This window comes from Vespa velutina, chromosome 4, assembly GCF_912470025.1.
Source record: "Vespa velutina chromosome 4, iVesVel2.1, whole genome shotgun sequence".
NCBI lineage: Eukaryota > Metazoa > Arthropoda > Insecta > Hymenoptera > Vespidae > Vespa > Vespa velutina.
The window spans coordinates 1,974,329-1,992,692 of NC_062191.1; the positions used below are offsets into that span (position 1 = coordinate 1,974,329).

At 37.2% G+C, this 18,364-nt stretch overlaps 1 protein-coding gene and 1 long non-coding RNA gene across 29 annotated transcripts in view; one reads left to right on the forward strand and one right to left on the reverse strand.

Annotated features, from left to right (window-relative positions):
* LOC124948700 (zinc finger homeobox protein 3) overlaps nucleotides 1-18,364 on the forward strand; it is a 402,750-nt gene that overhangs the window by 352,934 nt on the left and 31,452 nt on the right. For 2 of the 28 annotated variants that reach the window (XM_047492703.1, XM_047492704.1), the window contains exon 6: nucleotides 15,736-15,806. The exons of 25 other annotated variants lie outside the window; for them this stretch is intronic. In XM_047492703.1, coding sequence (XP_047348659.1) covers nucleotides 15,736-15,806 — 71 coding nt within the window. The remainder of the gene's footprint in view (nucleotides 1-15,735; nucleotides 15,807-18,364) is intronic. One more of the 28 variants, XM_047492706.1, reaches the window with a different exon arrangement.
* The window catches only part of LOC124948702, a 34,346-nt gene that overhangs the window by 2,670 nt on the left and 13,312 nt on the right, over nucleotides 1-18,364 (reverse strand). The window contains exon 3 of the long non-coding RNA XR_007100805.1: nucleotides 11,264-11,387. This is a non-coding gene — a long non-coding RNA (uncharacterized LOC124948702). The remainder of the gene's footprint in view (nucleotides 1-11,263; nucleotides 11,388-18,364) is intronic.

The window sequence follows — 18,364 nt, forward strand, 5'->3', positions numbered from 1 at the left end:
TTTGTTTCGTTCTCCATTATCTTATTTATCTCACCGAGGATCCCTGCTTCTCTCTCCCGGCCTCACCCATCAACCAACCCTCCTCCCAAAAAGCTAAACAAGCCGTACACCGTCGTACAGTCGACGCCAACGCCGTGCCCATCATCTTTCGCGTGTCGAGTTTAGCCGTCTCGCAGAAAGTTACCGGACGAATTAAAAGTTACTCGCCACGTAGGACACTTCTTTCACGATGAATCTCGCCGCGAAACTGAGAAACTAGGCTCTACTTATCAAGAAAGGGAATATGGCCGGAAGATTCCAAGAAGTTACTCTTATTCTCGAAAGGGACCAAGGAGAACTTTCTTGGAAATGCACTTTGGGGGATAATATTCCTTGTGAAGAATATCTTATACTCTTACACACGCATACATACATACATACATACATACATATATATATATATATATATATATATATATATATAAAATTTTATATAATGCTTGTGTGTATATATGTATATTATTAATCTTATTATTAACCCGTTCATTGTTAAATTACAGAGACTTATTGGCTTCATTGAATTTACGTGAAGGGATAATAATAATAATAATAATAATAAAAAAAAAAAAAAAAAAAAGAGAAAACAAAATGAAGAGATATAGAAAAAGAGAAAGAAAATCTCACAAATATTCTTTCGTACACTTCAGAATCATACTTTTTAATTATCATCCCGACGAAATCATCATCGTCCTCGTTATAGAAAAGAAAAAAAGGAAAAAAAAAAAAAAGAAAAGTACTTTCTAAGGAGCGTCGCTCCTTTTTCTCCTTCGTTTCCTCTTTTTTCTTTTTTTTTTTTTTGTCTTTTCTTTCCTTTTTTTTCCCCGCAAGAGATTACGTCGGAGGATCACAGAGGAAAACATAACGGCAAGCTAATCAATAAGAATAAGAATCGCTACCGGGCGTCTTTGTGCAGACTCTTCGATCTTCGAGAATCGATTCTTCTTCTCCTGCCCTCCCCCTCCTCCTCCTCCTCCTCCTCCTTCTTTCTTCTTTTCCTTTGGCGATCTATACGTACTTATACATACATACGTACTTATTTACGTACGTACGTACGTACGTACGTACGTATGTACATACATACGTACGTATCTACGTATACATACATACATACATACGTACATACTTTACATAGATATCTTACATATATGTATACGTATGTATACACGATTACGGGCATCGGCATTCACGAGGCTCGGTCACGAAAGGGGGCCGTGACTCGCGACGTGATTCGCACGTATCGTTGGCCCCTCACGATAATCCCAATGCCAGTGAACTTTCGATCCTTAAGGGAGGAGGTAGAGGAGGAGGAAAAGAAAAAGAAGGAGGAGGAGGAGGAGAGCTCCAGGCCTCTGTAGAAAGAGAAAGAGACAGAGAGAGAGAGAGAGAGAGAGAGAGAGAGAATTCTTGCATTGTCCGCTGAATCCGTCCCATCCCACCCCAACCCACGACCCACCTTCTTCTCAAACCTCTCGGCATATTTCTTCTTCTCTCATCGGGGGAAGAAGAAAGAAGAAAAAAAAGCACGCACTCACACACAGACACACACACACACACATATACACACATACAAATAATAGGGAACACTGCGAAATGTTCTAACCGGTCAAGTCATCGATTTTTATGGAAATACAAACGGAACTAGATCGTTAAGAGCATGACGATGTACGCGTCTAAAACTAAAAATAGGGACAGAGAGACGGAGAAAGAGAGAGAGAGAGAGAGAGAGAGAGAGACAAAGAGAGAAATTCACAATGAGATTTAACGAAATTATTCTATGTCATTTCGTTCAAATTTATAAAATTTTTCTGAAACTATATCGTCAATGAGAGATATAATTAGATCGTTTTAAATAGAGAAAAAAAAAAAAAATAAGAAAAAGTAAAAAAAAATTCACGCTTCATATTTCCATTCTCTGCGCGCTTTTCGATCTTTCGATAATTTCCTTAGATCTAAGTTATTGACTCGTCGTATTATTATAGTTTTAAACGACAGAAAGATTTTAAAGTAGATAACGCAACTTGACTACTTTCCTTTGATTTCTTCTTCTTTTTCTTCTTCTTCTTCTTTCTTTTTTTTTTTTTCATTCTTTCTTTCTTTTATTCCTCGTACGATAGAAAGAAAGAAAGAAAGAAAGTTAAAGAGATTAGAAGTTAGTAATAAAGAACCGATATAGAAAATCGTATGTAGTTTAACGGAGCTTCGCGCGACAAGGTGGAGAACGCGTGATTTGGCAATGCACGAGAACGCGCTGCCACCCGGCCGCACTATAAAAATCTTATCGGCGATCTTTCTGCCGGTCGACTGGGGACGCTTAATATTAATGTCTCCTCTCTCTCTGGCGGTGGTATCCACGGATCCTATGCATACCGGGTGACTCCTAACGAAATACCAAATAGAATTTATTCCCATTCCCGACGGCATTTTCCTTTTCGTTTTTTTTTTCTTTTTCAATTTTTTTTCCCCTCATCTTTTTCTTCTTCTTCTTCTTCTTCTTCTTCTTTACTTTATCTCTTTACTATCGTATCGTATCGTAAAATTAACAATATTCTATTTAAAGTCGTTTACTATTCCAACTATAATCCTCGTTCTAACTCGTTTAAACGGAGATAGAGAGAGAAAGAGAGAGAAAGAGAGAGAGAGAGAGAGAGAGAGATGCCAAATACTAATATCTATGAAATTCACTTAAGTCTATGATGAGGATAACTATTCTTTGAGTATGGTGACCTTTGCGTGTGGCAAAGATCCTTTTGCTTGCGAAAAGTCTCTGGGCGAGGTGACTCCGCAATTAGAGGTAAAAGTCATGGAGAGTTGCGATCGAGAGGTGAGGATCGATCGATCCTGTGGTCCCGCGAATGAAAGCTCGCGATCATCCATCTCTTTCTCTCTCTCTCTCTCTCTCTCTCTCTCTGTCTCTTTTTCTCTTTCTCTTTGTATCTATCTATCTATCTCTACATTCATCTCTCTCTCTCTCTCTCTCTCTCTGTCTCTTTCTCTATCTCTCTTACTCCTTCCATCTTATTACTGTTAGGAACGTAGACGAGTCGGAGGCGTTTGTGGGAGTAAATGGAAAAAAGATAAAAGAGAAAAGGAACGTGAATAACCTTCCATTCTGGACCGAACGTTTTCGATCTCTCGATTCGAAGTAGTTTACATTCCACGCGTCTTATCTGCTATCAGCGGAGCTCGGCGAGCTCGCATAATTCGAAGCTCGCTGTACGTTAAAATTCATCTTACATATTCGCATCGGCTTTTAACGTTCTTTTAACGTAGTCACGTAAACGAGACGATAAAACTAAGAAGTCAGTTCATTCCATATATTTCTTTTCATTTATTTCTTTCACTTTTTCTTATATCTTCTTCGTTCCTTTATCGTTCATTCTTTCTTATTCGATAAATCGATACATAGTTTCGGTAAAGATCACCCGTTATAATATCAATGCAAGGAGAGAACGTTGTGGAAAGAATCTGTGTACCAGGTACCCGACGAAACGTCTTGTATCTACCGGTATAACGTATGAACACCATGGACCCAAGATAGTATAGGAGTTTAATTGGTGGTAATATGAATCCACGTAATATAAACCGCCATCGGTCTCTCGCCAGGAGAGCAACAAGGAGAAGAAGGAGAAAAGATGGTGGTAGTGGTGGTGGTGGTGGTGGTGGTGGATGTTAAAAGGATGAAAAAAAGAAAATTAAGATAAAAAAAGGAAGGAAGAAAGAAACGAAAGAAAAAATTAGAAAAAAAAGGAGAGATTGTCTTCACCTTTGTAAGGCCTATATCTCTTTTTGCATTATAAAATACGTATATACATATAAATACAAATATGTGTGCGTGTGTGTGTATATATTTGGAAAATATATATGGAAAAAAAGCTTTCGAAGGAGTTTTGTTCCTTGACTTTTTCGAGTTTGGTGTCGGACATCCCTTTTACCCCTCCTCACCCTCTCTCTCTCTCTTTCTTTTTCTTTCTCTAAGAGATCGCTAGAAGATAAATATTCTCCTACGGAGAAGAGAAAAAGAGAAAAGTTCTCCTTCCCTATTTCCTTCCTTCCTGGGCGTTTCTACGTCCTAAGGGATATCAACACAGTACCGGCACCACCCAACCCCAGTAGTATTTTCTCTAATGTATTCACAAATCTTCGTTCTAACGCGGCGTTATCATTCTTCGAGCAGCAATCCCCCACTCTCTCCCTTATATCTACTTCTCTTCGTCTTAGCCACCCTCTACCTTCTTACACAACGTCGTTTCGTATAAACGAAATAGTATGTGTTAGTGCGCACGTCCGTCTCCCTTTTTTATACTCTCTCTCTCTCTCTCTCTATCTATCTATCTATCTAGCTATCTATCTTTCTCTGTCTCTCTCTCTCTCTCTCCCTCTCTTTTCCCACCCTACGTTCGAACGAAGGGTGGAATTCATTTCGCGGCCCAACGCCCTCGTCTTCTTTCCAAGAGCTGCGTCGTTCGATCGCTTCGATTATCCTTACCTTATTCCTTCGAGTTTGCTCTCTCTCTCTCTCTCTCTCTCTTTCTATCTATCTCAAAGCCCAGTCGTATACCGAATCACCCTTAACCCCCCACTCACCCATTTACCCTTCCGCCCATCTCCTCTTTAGTTCACCGCCCTCAAGTTCGATCTAAAAAGCTTCTTCTTATACTTTTTTCTACGTCGATCTCAATTTTCTATTCCCGTTTGAAGGCACCAACAACGTCGTCGTCGTCGTAGTCGTCGTAGTCGTCGTCGTCGTTGTATCGTATCACTTTATATATATATATATATATACATACGTACGTTTGTACTTATAAATATGTATCTTCGACAACGATTATCCGGATGTTTTCACGAGATACTCTTCAAATTAAAGTAAATTAAGTCGATTAAGTAATTTTGTCGAAATTAACTATAGTACGATTCATCCGTGATTGATCGTCAAAATAATAATATCTATTATCTCTTATATGTATGTACATGGCGTGTGCATTTTCTTTTTATCTCTTCTTGTTTTCTTTTTTCTTATTTTTTTCTTTTTTTTTCCTAATTATTACCATTCAAATCACTGAATCGAAATTAACGAAATAATACATTCCGATTCGCCGTTTGTTATAATAATAATAATAATGATGATAAGAATAATAATAATAATAATAATAATAATAATAATAATAATAATAATAATAATAATAATAATAATTTATTTATTTATTTATTTCTCATATAAGTTCGCGCTCATGCGCATATTTTCTTCTTCTTTTCCTTTTTCTTCTTCCCCTTTTTTCTTTTTTATTCTTTTAAGATATTGCCGAGAAAAAAATACCCAATTGAATTCTACGATCAGGATCAAAAATGAAAGGAGCTTATTCACGATATCGATAAACGTTCGCCATTCCTTGACGAAGGTTAGAGACAAACGAAGATATCAGAGGGAAATTCATTCGTGATCTTATCGCGCCCTTTTTCTCCCTCTTGCCCCCGATCTCTCCCCTCCCCAGCCTTATGATATTCCAGGATAGAAGTAAGAATATCCCAGTGGGGGTTGTGCCAGAGTGCCATCCCACGCGGTGCGGAGGGGTTCGAATTCGCGTCGTCATTTCGGGATATGAGATTTCGAGAAAGAGATGGAAAAAGGAGAGAAGGAGGAGGAGGAGGAGAAGTAGGAGGAGGAGAACTCGTCTAAGGAGTCCCGCGAGGTCGTATGTAACGTAGCGAGAGTGGACTCTATATCTCTCTCTCTCTCTCTCTCTCTCTTTCTTTCTCTCTTTCTCTCTAACACGCTTGTCTATGTATGTTGGTATACGTACGAGACGTCGGAGAACATTATTGGATTCTGAGCATTCCCAAAGTTATTAAAATTCGAAGCCAGACGTTGTAGAATAAGGGAGAGAGCCCTTCGAGAGAAGGGCTAAGACGTTCTTCCTACGGAATATTAAACTTCCGATAGGCTGCCCTTCTTTTAAAGAAAGGAAAAGAAGAAAAAGAGAGTGAGAGAGAGAGAGAGAGAGAGAGAGAGAGAAAGAAGAAGAGAAAGAAAAGAACAAAAATATACCTTTGTCGCGAAAGCCAACCCTCGCGTTCGTCATCGTGTGGTTGGTTAACGACGTTGATAAAGGGACAGGATAAAATGAGAAAATTTGATCTTTTGAGGAAATATTTTAGAACGAAGGCTATATCACGATTGATGGATTTAATACATTTACTTATACATATATATACATACATACATACATACATAAATATATATATATATATATATATATATATATATATATATATATATATATAAAGTTAATCGCATAATATCTATCTGTGTATGATGTATTCTTCAACGATTCGATTTATTTAACAAAAAAAGAAAGAGAGTGAGAGAGAGAGAATGAGAAAGTGAAATAAAGAGAAATAAAGGGAGAGAGAGAGAGAGAGAAGTATGAAACGATCGATGACACCGATTCTTCGTATTATAAAACGAAATCCCATTATCGAAGGATGGCCGATCGATCATTAGGATTTTAGCTATGGTAGTAGTAACGTAACGAAGCACCAATGAAAAGTGATCTTCGTCGTTGGACGGTAAACACAAAAGGCGAGAGTGAAGTGCGTAGAATTTTCAAGAGGGGTTGGAGTGGCTTGTAGGATGATGGAGAGGGCGGAATAGGAGAGAGGAGGTGGATGTTGAAGAGAGAGAGAGAAAGAGAGAGAGAGAGAAAAAAAGAGAGGGATCTATAGAGATAACCGATAATAACAAAAGTCGAATTTTCAGGGTGGTCTTTTCAAAGTGTTCAGAGGGTGTGTGTTTCCGCGCGCGCGCGCGCGCGTGGGAGCAAATATAGAAAGATCCCCAAACGTAATCTGTATAATCGTGCTAACCTAACGTCTCTCGTATAGTCATCGATCATACTTCCGACAATAAAGTTAATATCATTTCTGCGGAGAGCAATATGGCCGTCATGAGATTGACCGTCGTCCAACGTAAATCTAGAAGCAAATCTCCCTCTCTCTCTCTCTCTCTCTCTCTCTCTCTCTCTCTCTCTCTCACTCTCTCACTCTCTCTCCCCCACCTCACACCTTATCACCATCCTCACCTCTCACCCCTACTCGTCCCATCGTTAGTATCGCCTCAACGATATTTGTTTGTTTTGCGTGAATATGATGAAACCTCGCACGGATTTTTTTTTCTTCCTTCGTGTTTTTTCCTCTCCTTTTTCTTTTTTCTTTTCTTTTTGTTTTTGTTTGTTTCTTTTTTATTTTTCATTTTTTTTCCCTCTGTTTCTTACACGTGTACGAGAAGAAGAGGAAGAAAATCTGATATCGAACCATTCGACGGGGATTAGGAGACGACTCGTTCTTTCTCTTTTTGTTTCTTTCTTTTTTTTTTTTTTGCTTTTTCTTTTCTTTTCTTTTATTTTTTTTTTTTTTTTTTTTTCTGAAGCAAAAGGAAAAAAGTCGATGTCACGTTGACACATACAAAGTGGCAATAACAAACGAGGGATCGAATCGACGTATTGAAATCTTTCGTTCGTTTAAAATTAGGTTGGTATCATTGCTTCGTATACGATAGATCTAATTTGACTTATTCTTCGCCCTCCCCTTGTTCTCTCTCTCTCTCTCTCTCTCTCTCTCTTTCTCTCTCTCTCCCTTTTTTATTTTATTTTTTTTTTCGTCCTTTTTTGCTTTCAATCGTTTCCAAGGATCATCGTCGTATCACCGCCCCTTGACGAAATCCATCCTAATCGATCCCATTCGTTCATAGGTAAGATACCTATTCTACGTAACTCTCTCATTCTCTCTCACTCTCTTTCTCTCTCTCTCTCTCTCTCTCTCTCTTTTCACTTTCTATACACACAAATCAATTTCCCCTTTCCACATGGTTATAACGGAAAGGTATCGAAGTAAAAAAAGGGTGTGCGATCGTTAGAGATGAATACATGTCGTCGTCGTTGTTGGGTTTCTTAATTTTTCCTTTCTTTTCTTTTTTGCTTTTCTTTTCTTTTTTTCTTTTTTTTTCTTTTTTTTTTGTTCAAAGAAACCAAAAATTTCTTCTCGTTCGTATTGTTTTTCTCTCCGTTTCTTCTCTTTCCGTTCGTTTTCATTGTTCCTTTTTCTATTTTTTTCGTTGTTGTTTCTTTTCTTTTTTGTTCTTTTTTCTTTCTATCCTACCATCAATATTATTATCCTACGCGATATCGTAACAAAATGCGCGGACACAGAATCGTAAGTCGTCGTAAACACCAAACACAAAGTTGTTCTCACACAGAACAGTAACAGCCAGTTAATTTCTTTCACCTTTCTTTTCTTTCATAAAGGACTTCGAGGACTGATTTACGAGCAAACGTTCGAACTTTCCTTAGCATTAGATTTCGATCGAGAGAAGTTGTCTTCGCCGATCGTTAATTTATTATAGTCATGATATTTACGATCGTTACCATTCAATACGTAAAGAACTATCTGCTTGGTAGCACGTTGGTAGAACTATCTGGCAATAGCAACACTAGTATAAAATAGTAGCGACGATAAGATTAGTCTGAACCAACGTTAAGTGAGAAAGAGAAAGAGAGAGAGAGAGAGAGAGAGAGACAGAAAGAAAGAGATAGGTAGAGAGAGAGAGAGAGAGAGAGAGAGAGAGAGAGGAGACGCTCGCTTGAACTTACCACGATGAAATACCAAGAAATAAGATAACGTCGTAATAACGATAAGAATTTTTCATACCAATTCAAAATTTAGGAAGTAGATACTTAAATATATACGTAAAAGTATCCATCTTACCTAAATATATATATATATATACAAGACTATCGAATTTAAAAGTTATATTTATCCGAACGATTTCCCTTCCCCCTGGCTGTCATTTATCCATGAACAAAAAAAGGAAAGAAAAAAAAGAAAAAGAAAAAAAAAAGAAGAAAAAGAAAGAAGAATCATTGATTTTCACTCATCTAATTTTCAATTCTTCACTTACCTTTGCCACTACCCCTCCACCTCTACCCACCCCCCATATCAGCGTCTCCCTTTTTTTTTTTTCTTTTTCTTTTTCCTTTTTTCTTTTTTCTTTTTTCCTCTCCGCGTAGTTCGCGCTCGCGAGCACGCAAACAATGGCTTCGTTAACGCCGGAACATTTCGAGCCGAAGCTAAACAAGATTTATATTTAAGACGGAGAGTAAACAGTTTCCTACGTACTACGTACGAAGTACCAACAAAAATACGGACGAATAAAGCTTCAAGGATTACGCCTACGTTTATATGTGTGTATGTGCCTGTGTGTCTATCTCTCTGTGTGTATATTATATACACGTGTTATATATATATATATATAAAAAGTGTATACATATATATATACACGTAGGTAGATATATAAACATGTATATACGTTTATCCGTAGTTACGTTAGAGTGTACGAGCTCTTTCGCGAATCGCGTTTGATTTTTGCTCTCCTGCATTGCTGTTCGCCGGTCTGGAAGAAAAGCCTTTAGAGAGTTTTTCCGCCTGGGAAAGTCACCCCGAATATTCTGCGTCCCTGAAGCAGAAGGTAGGCCCTATCCAATCCACTCTTTCATTTCCGTGATTGCTGTTTTAAATAATTGCATATCTATACCTCTTATATTCCTATATCGATTTATCTATCTATCTATCTATCTATCTATCTATTCGTCCATCTATCTATCTAACTATCTCTTGCTCTCTTACTGTGTTAATCGTAAAAACCCAATACTGCGTGTCCGTTTCGTTGGTCCGGCTCGTTTGTAGAAAATACTTCGAACGCTCTCTGATCCCTACTAGCCCTTTTTTATCTTTGAATTTTTTTTTCTTTTTTCTTTTTTTTTTTTTTCTTTTTTTTTCTTCTTTTACGAACTTCACCTTTTAAACATCGAATCTCCCTTCTCTCCCATTCGCCTCCATGGTCTTCGATAAATCCCGATTTTTAATTAACTCGTATCGGGTAAAGAGCTTTCACGTTTGACTTTGCCAAAAAAATTTCAAGAGAGAGAGAAAGAGAGAATTGGACATCGAAAGAACAGAGACAAAGAGAGAGAGAGAGAGAGAGAGAGAAATGAAGAAATTTACGTTCTGATAGTTTTCAACGAATAGAACTTGATGTATATTTTATATACATTGCTTTAGCTCTAATCAAAATTCATTGGAAATATACGATCGACAATTTACGGTCTCTCTTTAACTCTATCTATCTATCTATCTATCTATCTGTCTATCTCTCTCTCTCTCTTAATTTTTCTTCCGTGACTTTGACACCGTCATGCAAACAGGTGCCACCATGTTCCAAGGTATCTAAATTGAAAACGGCAAATGGATGATTGTCTCCGTCGTAAAACTCTATTCCAATGTGACAGCCGAGCTATATTTATTTTCTTAACACGGAAATCCGCCAAAGGAGAAGAAAAATTCATTTTTTTTTTTTATCTTCCTCCTCCAACCCCCTCTCCATCCCACGCAATCCACCCACCCTCGACCCGTTAAGAAAGATTGCTTTTTTTTCACTTTGACAAAGGGATAAAGGAGAGTGAAGGTAGAGATTCGATTAAAAAATTCGTCGATCCGTGTCCTTCATAACGAGTTTCCTTTTTAACGCCCTTCGCAAAAATCCAAGGAGCCATTGGAAATTGGAAGCTCTTCTCTCTTTTTTGGCCGATAGAAGGGACTTTTTATTGGGTATTTTTTAACGAGAGCTCCCTCCAATTCCACCCCAACCACCTTCTCCCCCCCCCCTCCTCATACCCACATTGCCGACGGGAAAAATATCATATTTCGCTAAAGGCGACCCATTGCTCTTCTTTCCTCTTCCAACATTTTCGTCCGTCTATATTTTCTTTTTTCCTTTCTTTCTTTCTTTTTTTCTTCATTTTTCCTTTTCTTTTTTCTCTTTTTCTTTTTTCCTTCTCTTCTTGTCCCCCTCCCCTCCCTTCATTGCTTTAAATCCCCTCGAAGAGCAACGAGGACTTTCGAATCGATCGATCGCTTCTTCTTTCATATTCTATCTCTCTCTTTCTCTCTCTATCTCTTTCCTTCTCATTCTATACTCGATCACCCTCCATTGTTTCCACGACCTTTTGCGCGACCCCGTACGATGACGAAAAATTTGAGGAAAAATTTACATTCCACCCCTGGCACGTTCTATCTCGCTCACGCGTACATACATCCATATACTTACTTATACAGACACACACGCACACACACACATATATATATATATATATATACTAATGTAATACATAGTTACATAAAATTCTCAATAAGCTCTATCCGAGTCGTGGAAAGTTGAGAGGACGGAGGTACGCTCGTCTTATTTTCCTGGCGAAGGGATCACAAATCCAAAGCCGTCGTCGCCTTCCACTTTCTTCCTTCTGAAGTGAAGAAAAAAAAAATATATATATGTAGAAGAAGAAGAAGAAGGAAGGAAGGAAAGAGAATCGAGGAGCAGAGGAAGAAAAGAGAAGAATAGTAAGGAAAAATAAGCGATCTACGAAGGGGGATGTTGGTTGATCGAGAACGACGAAGGATGAGGAATGGAAGGAGGTACTGGTGGAGGAGGAAAGAGAAGGAGAAGGAGATGGAGGAGGAGGAGGTGGAGATATCACGCGGTGGCGGCTGTCGTGATTCGTGCGAACCGGCCCTTACGATTCGAAATCGTTCGGGAGAAGCGGCCAGGAGAGACAACAACGACGCGAAGTGGAATGAAGGAAAGAAAGGAGAGAATAAGATAGACAAAAAGAGAGAAAGATAGAAAAAGAGAGAGAGAGAGAGAGAGACGAAGAGACGGATAAAGAAGGGAGACCAAGAAATAAAGAAAGAGAGATGGAATGAGAGAAAGAGAGGCCTCGAAGCCCGGAGTGCTAAGCCCAATGCGAGAGAGTGGCCAGGCTAAAGCCAAGGCAGAAAGAAAGGTTTTATCTGCTCGCAGTTATTTATCGCTTTCCGTTGTAGCGCTGGCGTCGGGGCACGACCAATCAGAAGTCAGTATCCCCGGGTACCAGTCCGCGCCATCCGCATACATTATCGTGCGGAGCCTCGGCCATTGTCTTTCCACCGTTGTAAATCACATTTTATTCCCTCGCTTACGGTTTCGTTTTATTTATTTGTCGGAGAAACGTATCGCTACCGTACTCGCTGCCAACGCGAGATACACACGTATCGAGGAGAGGCGTGCACGTACTTACATATACCTACCTATATTTATATATATATATATATATGTATGTATATATATATATATTACGTAGATACGTTTGTATGAGAGAAGGAACGTGGTAATACGCACGAGACTGTGTTCGAAAAGTCCAGCTTCGCCTCTCTCGACCACAAAACGTGTGAGGGTTCGAGGAGATGTAGAATGAGGTGGACGAGAAGTAGAAAGAGGAGGAGGAAAAGGAGAAGAAGAAAGAGGTGGAGGAGGAGGAGGAGGCGGAGGAGGAGGAGGTTGAGTAGGGTAGGGTAGTTTCTCCTGCAACTCCAGGATCAGAATTCAACGGGTTAGATTTTTATTCTATTCACGGAGACTGCGAACGTCCCACTTTGATATCAACGAATTTTCTTTAAACCACGAGAGATTTCAATGCGACGACAGGCGATCAATCCTTCTCACATTAATAATCCTTCACTCGTAAAATCTCGTTCTAATTGATCATCCCACGTAAAAATTGTTTCTTTTAGAAATAATTTAACTTTATGAATGAATAATTTCGTTGAGATCTTTTTTCCCCCCGCTCCGAACGCCCCGCCCCCCGTCAACTCCGCCATTTGGACGAGCAAGTTCTTCTCTTTTTTCTTTTTGTCTTTCTTTTTCTTCGCTTTTCTTCTTTTTTTTTTTTTTTTAATAACGTCGACGTCAATCAGAAAAAGAAGAAGTAGAAGAAAAAGAAGAAGAAGAAAAAAAAATTGCGGCGAAATTTAAGAGAAAGAGAAAGAAAACACGCAAGAAAAACAAGGGGAGGAGGGGGGGGGAGGAAGAAAGAAAGAGAAGAAAATGCACGCACGCTCTTTGAAAAACTTTCTATGAACGTTCTATGAAACTATCCGTATGTTTGCGGAGAATTAAATTAAGGGAGAAAGTTTTTTCCTTTTCTTTTCTGTTTTTTTGTTTCAATTGCAAAAAAAAAAAAAAAAAAAAAAAAAAAAAAAAAAAAAAAAAAAAAAAAAAAAAAAAAAAAAAAAAAAAAAAAGAAAAAAAGAAAAACGAACAAAAAGTTGAAAATGCGATCTCGAAGATATTCGTCGAATTAATGATAATCACTTGGTAAATGTTAGTGGAAGTGAAGTTTTAAAGAGACAAAGAAAAATGAAAAGAGACGCGTATAGGCGCTCTAGCGCTACCGTACGAATGAGACGCTACGATGATTGGTGCTTACGAACGTGAATGCACTTTATTAAAGCCGCGGTGCAAGGAGAAGAACGCCGCCATTCGTACGCGGGTCTTCTCTTCGTGCCAAGTCTTAATTATACCTTACGACGTTGTATACTGACACTTAACTGCTGCGTTGCCATTCGAACGAAACCGTCCTATCTTTTCTCTCTTTCTTATTACTTCCTTTTACGTTCTTTTTCTTTCTTCTTTTTCGCAAGGTCAAAGGTTATCCGAGGATACCGACCGTATAGGGGAGAACGAGTGAGAGAGAGAGAAGAATAGAAGACCAAACAAAAAGAAAGAAAGAAAAAAAAAGGAAACGTAAAAATGACGGAAAAAATATAAAAAATAATAGAACTGCGTTAGACGTCCCCCGCCCCCGCCCCCGTCCCTGCCACCTCCCCCGACCGCTCCATCCCCTTTCACCCATCTACTTCTCAATAGACGATCAAAACCAATAACTTTGTTGCATTAATAATAAACTGTGTGGAAAAAAAAGCAGGACGTGTCATAAGCAATCATAGTCCTTTCTCATTCGAATTCTCTAAACTTTTATAGATCTTCTTGGATCTTGATCTCGATCATTCGACGACGATTTTTTCTTTTTCTTTCTTCTTTCTGTTTTCTTTTTCTTTCTTCCATTCTTTCTTTCCCTTTTCACGTTCGAAATAGAGATGAAAAATATTCCAAGAAATATATCTTCTCAGTCGGCCATCTAATGATTATTAATCTCACGTAGGACGATATTTAGATTATAGTCATATATATATATCCATTTGAATAAAAATAATCAAACGAACGAAGTCCATTCGTTTGAACTTTAAGGAGATCGTATTATGCGAAAATAAAGAAAATCGAAAATAGGACGTACGGGGTTGAGAAGATCGACGATCGGGATGAAAGTAAAGGTTTCGGAGAAGGGAATATATTAGAATAGAATTAAAATGGAATTTTTTTTTTTTTTAATAGGAATATCAAGGACTGAAAACGATCGAATGCGTTATTTATGATATACATCATATACACACATACACACACACATATATATATATATATTTTTTTTTAATTTTTCTTTTCTTTTGAAAATCTCAAAATTGCAATAAATTTTGTTCACAAAGGAAATCCAGTTTACGTGGAAGTAATCATAAACGTGACAACGTTGCAGCAACACAAGAGAGAGAGAGAGAGAGAGAGAGAGAGAGAGAGAGAGAGAGAGAGAAAGAGAGAGAGAGCAAGCAAGCAAGCCTTCCTCTCCGGTAAGTTCGCTCGGCAATTACGAATTTGTAGCACGAGCCAGGATGGCGCTTTTATGAGCGAGCAGAGGAGGTAGGCGAGGAAAGTGAGTAAAAGAGAGAGAGAGAGAGAGAGAGAGAGAGAGAGAGAGAGAGAGAATAAGAGCATGTTGTTCGAGTTGTTGCTGCAGCGTCGTCGTCAAATTTTTGCTAGAGTGCATAGCCGTAATATTATTGAGTATAGTAACTACTCTAGTTATATATATATATATATATAGACACACATATTTACATATATATATATATATATAAATATATGTGTGTAGGTATCATAGAACTTTCTGTATCCATAACGATCAAAAGAATACGTAGATGGTTGTAAAAGAATTCTACAAGTTGATGTTGGAGGCGTCGAGTTCTGAAGTGAGACAGAAAGAGAGAGAGAGAGAGAGAAAGAGAGAGAGAGAAAGGGAGATAGAGAGAGAGAGAGAGAGAGAGAGAGAGAGTTTGGCCTGTCGTCTCGTTTATTTTTACGAACGAAGAATATAAAATACGATCATAATCTCTTTTGCGAGATATACGATTACTGGCGTGACCTTTTTCTTTCTTTCTTTCTTTCTTTCTTTCTTTCTTTCTTTCTTTCTTTCTTTCTTTCTTTCTTCCTTCCTTCCTTCCTTCCTTCCTTTTTTCCACATCTTTTTCTTTCATTCATACATTTTTCTTATCTTTTTCTTTTCTCCTTGCTTTCATTCCTTCTTTCTCTCTATTTGTTCGTACTACGTCGTTTTTTTATTTATTTTATTTTATTTTATTCATTTATTTATTTATTTCTTTAAACAAAATACATCGAGTAGCTTTCAAATACGTAAATTTTCTTGACCAAAGGCGCGAATAAAATTTCAAATTTCCATCTCGTAAAGGGGAAATGAGAAAGGAGAATAGAAAAGAAAAGAAAAGAAAAGAAAAGAAAAGAAAAAAAAAGAACCAAGAAAAATAAAAAAAGCAAAAGGGAAGCAAAAAACAAAAAAAAAAAAAAAAAAAAACAAAGTAAAAAAGAAAAAAAAATAATTACCGTAAAAATCAAGTTAGACGGAATAAAACACCAAATGCTTGTGATAGTTTCAGCGGTGCAAGTAGACCATGCAGGCCAGGCTCTCTCCCAGCCTCAGTCGCGTCCTGGCCATCAACAGGTCAGTAACAAAAGACTAATCATATTTCTAAAGCGTCTAACTAGCGTGTAACGAGCAGAGGAAGATTAGGTATAATAAAACGTGTCGAGTACCTACCTACGTTAGGTTATATGTGAACGTGGTATACATACATATATAAATATGTATGTATGTATATATATATATATGTACATAATATATATATATATATATATATATATATATATATATATATATAACGGTTAACTATTAAATAAAATGTGTGCGATCAACTTCTTAAGAAAAGAATTATTATTATTTCCCAAAGGGAATATTAATCGAGGTCACGTCGATCTCGAATAAATTAGTTTTTAATTTTATCTAAGATACTCACGAAAGAGGGAAAAAAGGTAATGGAGGATCGACGATTAACGTGCATAATTAAACTATAGACGGAAGGATTCGTGCAACAACGAAAAGACCAAAGACACGAAAGGAACGTGATTAAAGTCTCTCTATGGTACAAATAGATCCATTATGTTATTTCATCGTATCGTAAGAGGAAAAAAAAAATAAAGAACAAGATAAAGGAAAAATAAAAGAGAGGAAAAGAAACGGTGGAGAGAGAGAGACAGAGAGAGAGAGAGAGAGAGAGAGAGAGAGACAGAGAGAGAGATAAAAAAAAAATATATATATGTATGTATGTATGTATGTATGTATATACGTACCATTACTGATTAAATCTTAACTCGTTGATTAGGGTAGCCACATTGAAATCATTTTGAATGATTAATGGAAATAATTACAACGAGGGACTTCCAGAATAATTTGTATTATGGCAAATCTCTATATAAATAATTAACGATAAAAGTTCTTCGAGATGCAACGAGATGATGGCACGAAGATCGAAGTTAGTAGGGTACAAAGTATTATACATTTGGACACTTCACGTGTCCAATCAAGTTTTCTTGTAATTTTTTTTTTCCTTCCTTTTATTTTCTTTCTTTTCTGTTTTTTTTTTTTTTTTTTTTTTTTTCTTATTTCTTTCGACTTTTTTTAAAAGGATCTATGACTATTGGGAGATGATCAAATTCTCCACGCGGATTGATCAACGAGGAAGGGAGAGAGATAGAAATAGAAAGAGAGAGACACACGCAGAGAGAGAGGGAGAGAGAGAGAGAGAGAGAGAAGACACAGAATTTTATTCTCGAATAAAGAGAGTAAACTTTAAATCGCTTGTAATTTCTTTCGATGGAGCATCCAACTGAGCCCTTCGACACGAGCCACCATTCTTATTACTTTTTCTAACCCCCACGAGTTCTGTTTTTCTCATTTTCTCTTTTTTTTTCCTTTCCTCTTTTCTCTCTCTCTCTCTCTCTCTCTATCTCTCTATCTCTCTATCTCTCTCTCTCTTTGCTTCTTTTTTTACCCTACCCGCAAAACAACTTTTTTTCTCACTCGAAAAAATTAGCCTAACCACAAAGCAGTATATATATATATATATATATATATATACACCACCCAGATTATTTTAACTAACACATATATCCTTCCCTTTTCTTCATTCTCTTTATTAATTTTTTTTTGTCTTTATACTTACTACAAAGAGAGAGAGAGAGAGAGAGAGAGAGAGAGGGAGAGAGAGAGAGAGAAAGTAAAAACACAATTCTTTTGATTACACTCGAGAAAGTTCGTCTAACCCCCCCCCTCAACCTCTCACTTTAACCCACTCCCTATTGCCTGTCTGCCCTTTCACCCTACCCCATGATGCAAATGAGCGTATCGCGATCATTTCACACCCCGTGAATTCTAAGCTAAAGGGTGGTTTATTCTCTACACTTGCCGAACCATACCTCTCTCGTAGAACGGATATAAAGAGATTCGATTCTAGGGATGAAAGAAAAAAAAAAAAAAAAAAAAAGAAAGAAAAAAAAAAGAAAAACCACATGGAGAGTTAGGAGGAGCGGGCGTTGAGAAAAGGAGATTGCTATTTTTTTTCTTTCTATTTTCTTTTTTTTTTTGTCTTTCTTTCTTTCTTTCTTTATTTCTTTATTTCTTTCTTTTTTATGATCTTATTAATAATACGATCAAAAACATCGGTTATCCGAATATTTTCCTTTTTCACAATGTATAACAATTGAAATCGCTCATTAATTATAATATTTATGAAATCTTAAAGAGCTCATAATCATATTCAATCTATTTATATATATTATTCGTCGATAATTAAAAAAAAAAAAAAAAAAAAAGAAAAAAAAGAAAAAAATTAAAAATATTACAAACCTGACAAATAAATATTTTAGATATTATAATATAATTAATTAACGAACGTGATATAATATAATTTGTGTTAGTAATAAGAGCTTTCATTTTATCCTTTCCCGTTATATTACTAATGATAGTTCTCCGAAAGTAAGCTTTTCTTTAAAATTACAAAGAGAAAATAGGAAGAAAATGGTCTCGGAAAGAAAGACAGAGAATCAGAGAAAGAATGAGAGTGAGAGAGTGAGAGAAGAGTTCGATAATGAGGACTGCCGAGTACTCTCGTCGTCATCGTTCGAAGCTCGTACCTCGGCTTTGAAAGCTCGATAAAATGAAAG